This window comes from Abramis brama (genome assembly GCF_963993115.1).
Source record: "Abramis brama genome assembly, chromosome: 21".
Taxonomy (NCBI): Eukaryota; Metazoa; Chordata; class Actinopteri; order Cypriniformes; family Leuciscidae; genus Abramis; species Abramis brama.
This window is the reverse complement of record NC_139983.1, coordinates 2,994,904-3,003,379: the sequence shown is the minus strand read 5'-3', so window position 1 is coordinate 3,003,379 and position 8,476 is coordinate 2,994,904. Positions and strand designations below refer to the sequence as shown.

Below are 8,476 nucleotides of genomic sequence, written 5' to 3'. Positions count from 1 at the left end.
TCATATGCATATGTAAAATAACATGATCTTTAACATTAAACAGCATATAAATCAAAACTGCCTAATGTTACTGAATGAAATGTCGACCCAGGACGAGCTTTAGGCCTGTGAAGCTTTAGGGTGTTGATGGACTTGATCTACTCCATCTGTGTTTTGATCATCGTTCTGAATCTGATCCAGATGTAGTCTTTTACAAAAACGTGATTTTCTCAGCTTTTTGATCAAAGTGTTGCTTTTTTTAATGAAACTTTCCCACATTCAAGTGTTGATAAAAAATAATGCAAGAAGCTAGAATTAGTTTACAAGCACAGGGTCGGTTATTTCTTTTCATATATTGCATGTTCAGATATTCAGATGTTCAAAATATTATGGGAGGTGTGAAACTTGTGAAAATGCTGGTGCTGGATGGCAACGTGTTTCAAAACCGCTGGCAGTGAAAGAGTTAATAATGTGTCAAAATGCACTTTTTCATAAGAGTTTTTTAAAAAGCGGTATTGGTATTTAGTAATTTCATATTAAAAAGAACTGCTGTACCCAATATTGTTGCCTTTTTCAATAAAAACTGTTTATGATGTAAATGATAAGCACACCTCAACAGAACGAGAATGGAAAACTTGGAAACGAGTTGCATTTCAGCACTTCTGGCTCCATCGTCCAACAGGTGTTTGGTTACAAAATGGTGAACACACACTCAAGAAATGTTCAGGTTTTATTCTACGACATGAAAGACATCAGTAATGCCACCTTGTGATTAAAAAAAGAAAAAGCTTTTACTTGTCTTGAAAAAGGCGGTTGCTAACAAGTGTCTAAATGGGAAGACGGTTGATGTGCACATTAAACATCATCAGCCGAACAGATAAACTCATCTTGCTTTCATAGTTTATGATAAACTATTCTAACTCAAACTGTCCAACTTGGAGATTTATCAGTTTTCCAATTGATGTTATAAAAATGCAAAAACATCATATATATATATATGAAGAGTTCAGATGCAAAAGCCTCTAAGTGCCATCTGAAATTTTTATAAGACACAATGAGACAGATTTAAAAGCTTTAGAGTTCCTGGATGCACATTTATCAGAAAATACTTACTCTTTAACTCTTTAAAGAAGCCAAATCAAACATCTTTATACCACAAAACTATCCAAAAAGGATGCACATACAACCTGCATTTTCTCAAAAATAATAACTCAAGATAATAATGCAATTAGACTCATCCACAATAGCCCAAAACGAGCGCAGTGTTGAAGCTTATGATGGTGACCTTGAGGTCATGTGACCGTGGTGTAGTTCGTTTACAGCCTACGTTTAGCTTTTTATTTAGACTTCAAAATCCATAAAGGTTGTGTTCATTTGTGAAGATTATCATGATGAGCAAAACATGTAAGAATAATACATTTACAGCTTATTTACTGCAATAATCCAAAAGCCAATGGAACAATCCTACTGGGTTTTTGTGGAGGGAACCAGTGTGATGCGAACTTACGGGTTGGACTACACTAACTCCAGACCAGAAATGTGATGAATTTGAAGATTTTTCTATCATGATCAGAGAGAGGAGCTTTATTAGGTCCCATTAGCAGACTGGTTAATATTACTAGTTAATAAACTGCTAGTGTGTAATGAAGTCCGAGGTTTATGAGAGATGTCATTACCATCACAGCTCATTACAATCACATTATGCCAAAATCCATGTGAAAGGTGATGATATATCTAATCCAGGAAGCATATTTTGAAGAAATGTCAAGCGGTCAAAAGTTCCCCTCACTGTCCAACGGCCTTTAAAGTCCAACTGGACACAACAAAACTATAAGGGTTAAATCATTTCCAACCACCAAAGGCTTCAGACATCACCGCAGATAACGGCGGACTGAATGCAAACCAAAGGCTGATCAAAACACACTGCGCTTTCTTTCAGGTCCTGTGAGCCTTTGTTCTGCTTCCAAACGGCGAGTCTGAAGTGAAATGAGGTCATGCAGTAAATATCCCGGGTGCATTCATCAAGAGCGGTGTATAACAGGCCGTGACCCGTGTGTTAAGTGACTGTTCGCCTCCTCCGGTCGGTTATCTCAAGAGTCTGAATGTGGAATCCCTCAAATAAATGACATCCCGATGTTCACGCTATCCATCCCAAACAGTGTGTGAGATCAAAATAAGTGTGTCCCAAACTAAGCATAGTATGTTGAAGAGAGTGTGCCAGAAGTCCCAGATGGTCCACTATTCCCGGTGGATTTTCGAAGTGTGGATCCGTGCTCACTATAACAGCTGATATTACCCACAACCCACTGCGCTTTGGAGGAGGAACTACAAACACGAGTAAAAAGTGTTAAAAAACTACAAAAATGGCGGATATGCACGACCGACGGTGAGAGGTTTAGATTAAGGTTTGAGTGACTAATCAAAGTTTAACCTGATAGAAAAATATGTATTTAATGTCATCCATGTTATATTTCATCTGCAATAATGTGGAGTTTTATAAAGATCCATTTGGCTTTTAAATGCATCATCATTATGCATGAATATGAGGAGAGTCTCCGCATGAAAGACCCGCGACTGCAAATCAACGTGCTTCTGCATTTCTGTCCGATACAGTAGAACATTAGATCAAATGTGGAGGATTTTAACTGTGACAAGATGATTAACTGGCCAGTTTACTGTGATAGGATGATTGACAGGCCCGTTTACTGTGATAGGATGATTGACAGGCCAGTTTACTGTGATAGGATGATTGACAGGCCAGTTTACTGCGACAGAGAGCGACCGTTAAAGACGCAATTGAATGACGTGATAGTATGTCCCAAAGCTTGTCTACTCTTCTGCTACACACTCAAAAGTATGCACTTTTTCTTCACAAAGCAATAGTACAAGTAGGCGAATTGAGACGCAGCAGCGAGATGAGATAATGCACAAAAAGCCTGACTCGAGCGCTCACGTGACCGGCGAATCAGAGATGGAAAAAAGTGCGCGTGTTTGTGTGTTTTGGCCAGCGAATGTGATCTCTGTTTTGCTTGGAAATGACATCACCTTCTTACTATTAAACATATCAGAAGTGGCGCTCTCCGCATCTCTGATCCCCATCCATCGCTCTCTGGCAGACACAGCCGTGATCTCCAACAGCCAGATAGTGTTAACCCAGTCCCAGAGACTCACCATCTGCTGGCTGGCTGTTCCTCCCTCAACAAACAGCTTCTCTGCAAAGTTGTGCAAGTTTAAGGGTTTTGTGAGATGCCAATCAGTGGGAAAGAGGCTGGAACGCAGGTGCACGTCTTAATCTCGCTGTTGGTTAATGGACAAACAGGTCTGGAATGGCAAAAATGCTTTCCAGTGATGTCATTCAGTCATTTCTGGATGCAAATAGACACAGAGGCGATAAGAAAGCACAACCTGCATGAACCCATCCGTCCCGAACGCGTGGTGCATGAAAAACACATTAGATTAGCTGATGTGAATGGAACGTGAATATACATTACTCGACCCACCACATTCTCTCACGCTGCGTTTACCGACACTGAAAACTGCTGGATGGAAAGGAAAGAAATCCTCTGCCAATCCCAGTTTTCTCCCGCATGAGTGCTAGAATTCGTGTGTTTGTTCTGCGGGACGAGTCTCCGCTGGGACTTTAACAATAACAGGCTGAGCGTTTGCCATAGTGCTGTGGGTGATATTCCTTCAACATGAAGCTCGTAAATATACATTTATATGATGCATATCAACACTCGCTCAGAGAAAACTGCTTACAGACAAATGGGATCACGGAGAACCTTTTATAGTTTCATGAATATTTTGAACTAGTTTTTATTTGATCTGGTTTCATTTTATATTTCATAAAAGGTTTAGTAATTTTTTAAAAAGTCTATATTATAATTTATATTTTACAGTAGTTTTAGTTTTTTTAGTACATCAAGTTAAACTAAATAAAAATTAGAAATGTTTCCTTTGCAACTAGCTGAAATATTTTTGTTTTGTTTTGTTTCAGTTAATTTTTATTTTATTTCAAGTAATGAAAATGCTTTTTTATGGTTTTAGTTTTAGTTAAATATAATAATCCTAGCATTTACTCCATGTCTGTAGCTTTGAATGTGTCTTTATACTCCTAAACGTTGACTAAACTAATGTGCACACTGTAAAAGATGATGCACTAACTTCATTTTTTCTGCTCTGTTGACATTACTCATTTTTATTGAGTTTTTATGACTTTCTGTTATGTACCTGTTTCTTAAAGCATTGCAATACAGTTCACTGAATAAAATGTTCTTTTCTGAGAAACACATATTTGGTGACTCATCTTGCACTTACAGGCACATGCCATCTTTAGTCCAATCAGACGCTCTCTAGAATAAGAACGTCCACCTGCCAACAGCAAATCACAGTTCACTGCTGTGTGACTTCAACTAATAACAAAAGGGACGCAAGAGCTCTTCAATATGTTCTTGTCCAGATTCCAACTACATCAACACTTAAAAGAAAACGGTGCTCGTCAAGTGGGTTTTTTGTAAAATATTGGAGGCACAGCTCAGACTTCAGATCCCACACTGGCAGGATCCTCTTCAGAACCAGCAGTTCTCAGACGAACATTCCAAACGGAACCCAACAGTTCCAGGAGAACATCGGTTCCAGTAAACTCTCATGAATAAAAGTTCTTTATTGGCATCAATGGTTCCATGAAGAACCTTTAACATCACTTTCCACACATAAAGGTTCTTTATAGTGGAAAAAACAGGTTCTTTAGATTATTCAAATGTAAAAAAAAGAAAAATTGGAACTAGTGTTGACTAAAAAAACTGGTTATTCAATGGCACCACTACCCTTTAAGAACCTTTATTTATAAGAGTGTTACACCAAAAGGGAAGGCCATGAAGCACTTGAAATATATATATTGAAGGTAATTTAACATTTAGATGTTTTCCAGAGGGTTCCCCAACGGATCTTTGCATTTCAAGGATGATACAGTCAAACCAAATATTATTCAGACACCAGATATAATTTTTGATATTTTTTTTACTAGTGTGTGCAGGACACTACAGTTCATTTCTGTAAGTGAGGAGAGCAAAATAAAGTAAACTGTGACATATTATACCCAATAATTCCTCATACAGTGACTACCAGTAACATTTATAAACATTTGGCACCAAAAATGATTCAGACACTTTGACCTGATCATGTTTTCTGAAGTGTTTTGTCTTTAATTGCTAATGCTCTTTTTACACACAGACTGAACAAAATGAAGCATTGCTTGGTGATTGGTTGAGCTAAACTGGTATTATCTAATTGTGTAGTTAAATTTAACAGCTGACAGATATTCAACATAATTCATGTGTGAGACAGTCTAACAGAAGGACGGACAAAACCAGTCAAATATCAACTGATTTGATAACTCTGAGTTCTTGTCATGTTTCATTATCATTTTCCAAACTATAGCGAATAAACTGAGATAATGTGAGAAATGTTGAAGGTGTCTGAATAAAGTTTGGCTTGACTGTAGACTGTAGCAAGTTCTACTGGCACATGCTTTCAGACAAAGAGTAAACCAGGTCTGGTTCTGAGCTCACCACTTTTCCAGAATCACCTCTCGCACTCTTGTCTTATCTTTCAACCACACAGTCTAGTGTTAAACTAGGAAGACATTCACCCAACTGACTGTGTCCTCAGATAATCTGGGGCCCGTCTCGACTTGGACAGGACCCAGAGACACATGGAAAATTGGTGGAGATCCTTTTGCACTGACCCTCCGGTGAACGAACAGACCAAGCAAACTGTGTGAAATCGTTTTCAGATGTCAACTGGGTCCATTTATTACCAGGACAGATTTAAACGGCCTGAAAAGTGATTAGTGCATTGGTGTAACGTGAGCCGAGCGGCACTATTATCACCTGTGACACTTTAATAACATTAATCGGTTAAAGTTAGGGGTGTAACAATTTATATCACAATGCAAAAATGCATCAATATGTATTGTGGATAGTTCACCCAAAATGAACATTTCTGTGTGAGATTTTTTTTTCTTTTTTTTTCAGAGTTTTAGTGTCAGTACTACATTAAACTATAATGTTGAATATAATGTATAATAATGCAATGGGGGAATATTTGTGGGTCCTGATAATGCCTGATGTGTTATGATACCAGTAAAAAGTGTCCTACATTATTTTAAATATATCTAGTCAGACAGAGATCAAGCATATTCATCTACAATAATTCAGTATTTTCATCTTCAGAATCATGAATATTGTTATTCTGGTGTCTCTATTGTCCTGTGATTTGGGTTTCCAGCACCAAGTCCAAGCCTATTCATTTCCACCAATTTAATACCAAATTTAGCATTTTAATTAACAGCACATTTTTTGTTTACCTTTTATCATATGTCTTGGAGTATCGCAATAATATCGTATGGTGATATGTATCGAATGACATGAGGGTATCTTTACACCTCTAGTTAAAGTACATTCAAACTTTGAATGCAATTCAAGTATTTCTTGGTGAACTGTGAGAAAAGGTTTTGTAGGATAAATGGGTGTTCAGAAATTCAATCATTTAGGCCTATGTTTCATCAGTCACCTTGCTCTCTAGATAGGCTAACTGTTATTGGCCATTATTAATGATTTTTTTTAATCTGTTGGTCTATGAATACCCCTGTCTCCAGTGCCAGACCTTACACCTATACAGTAACTTACTGTTTTCAGGGAAGCCCTGGATCATGTTGAACTTGTGTATTTCTTTAGCGTAGTATTCGGTCTCGGTGTTGTCCTGTCCGCAGCTCTGATGCCGGTCTCGGTCCAACTCCTCCAGCAGTTCCCTAGTGCTGTTATACAGGGCCAGCACTTGATAGGGCACCTGACTAGGGCCCAGGGTCTGTGGCGGGCTGGTCAGCCTCAGTTTGCTGAGGATCTGACCCCGAATGGCCTCCACCCTCTTCTTCTTAATGTGGTCGATGTCCACCGTGGTGCAGGTTGACAGAGAGAAACTCATGGTCACACTGTTTAAAAGCAGGAAAAACAGCAGCCCCCTGCCCAAATGCATGGTTTATTCTGTTCACTTGTCACAGTTCCAGTTCACTTGAATAGCTTTAAAAGGATAATGAGAGTGAATCCCAGGTTGCCCTCTCTATGGGCTGGAGTTCAAGTGCTGAGCCTGTTTTCTCCAAGAGATTCCATGCTGCAACCTTATTATTCCATATAAACACCGCACAATAATCCCATAACATCCTTAAACATCCATCATTGGCACTTTACAAGAAAGCAGATTTTCAGCATAGCCTTGTCCAATCGCATTTCTCCCTAAAACCAGCGCTGTGGAAGACTTTCCCTGTGAGATGCACGCGCTCAACGCTCGCGCTCGACTGACAGGATTATTTCGCTCTCGTGCGCTTTTATAGTCAGAGTCTCTGTGACGTGTGTCGGTGGGCGGAGTCACACTCTCTCACCCCGACTGCTCTCTTTCCCATTCATGCAATCATTTTATATAATAGCTAACGCATAGAAAATGTAATTGCACATTACGTAACCTAAAGCAATGGGAACGAATAGAATATTTTAGAAATGACTGTGTAATCCTAATTATCCAAACGCCAAATGTCCTTCTCTGGCGCTCACTCTAAAATAATGGGTTTTTATAAAGTCTGTGCGCCTCCTGCTGGATGTTTAATCTGAAACTACCAACATACATTTCATAGAAGCTGCTGCTTTATGTTAGAAACTCATCTTGATAGTTGATGTACACTACCATTCTCTTCTGCTCACCAAGGCTGCATTTATTTGATTAAAAAAAAAACATCAACAACAACAGTAATATTGTGAAATATTATTACAATTTAAAACAGCAGTTTTCTATGTGAATATAAAGTAAAGTGTAAATTTATTCCTGCTGAAAGAAACATTTCTCATTATTATCAGTGTTGAAAACAGTTATTTACATTTTTATTTCAGGATTCTTTGATGAACAGAAAGTTTAAAAGAAAGAAAGGATTAATTAAATTGATCAAAAGTTACAGTAAAGACATTTATAATGTTACAAAAGATTATATTTCAAATAAACACTGTTCTTTTTAACTTTCTATTCATTAATGAATCCTGAAGAAAATTGTATACAACTGTTTTCAACATTGATAATAATAATGAGAAATGTTTCTTGAGCATCAAATCATCATATCAGAGTGATTTCTGAAGGATCATGTGACACTGAAGACTGGAGTAATGATGCTGAACATTCAGCTAAATTACATTTTAAAACATATTAAAATAGAAAACAGTAATTTTAAATTGTCATAATATTTAACAATATTGCTGTTTTTTTATCAAATAAATGCAGCCTTGGTGAGCAGAAGAGACTTCGGTTACACTTTATTTTAAGGTGTCATTGTTACAGTGTAATTATATATTTAAGCACTGAGTAATAATAATTAACAGCAAGTACTTACTATAGGGTTAGGGTAGGATTAGGTTTTGGTTTAGGGTTAATTGCATGTAATTATGCAAAACTTACT

The 8,476-nt window shown here is 37.7% G+C and overlaps 1 protein-coding gene across 1 annotated transcript in view; it reads right to left on the bottom strand.

Moving 5' to 3' along the window:
* tgfb3 (transforming growth factor, beta 3) overlaps window positions 1-7,338 on the bottom strand; it is a 29,165-nt gene extending 21,827 nt beyond the window's left edge. Inside the window, exon 1 of the mRNA XM_084097326.1 lies at window positions 6,669-7,338. Coding sequence (XP_083953452.1) covers window positions 6,669-7,014 — 346 coding nt within the window. The 5' untranslated portion in view covers window positions 7,015-7,338. The remainder of the gene's footprint in view (window positions 1-6,668) is intronic.
* Window positions 7,339-8,476: the final 1,138 nt, after the last annotated feature.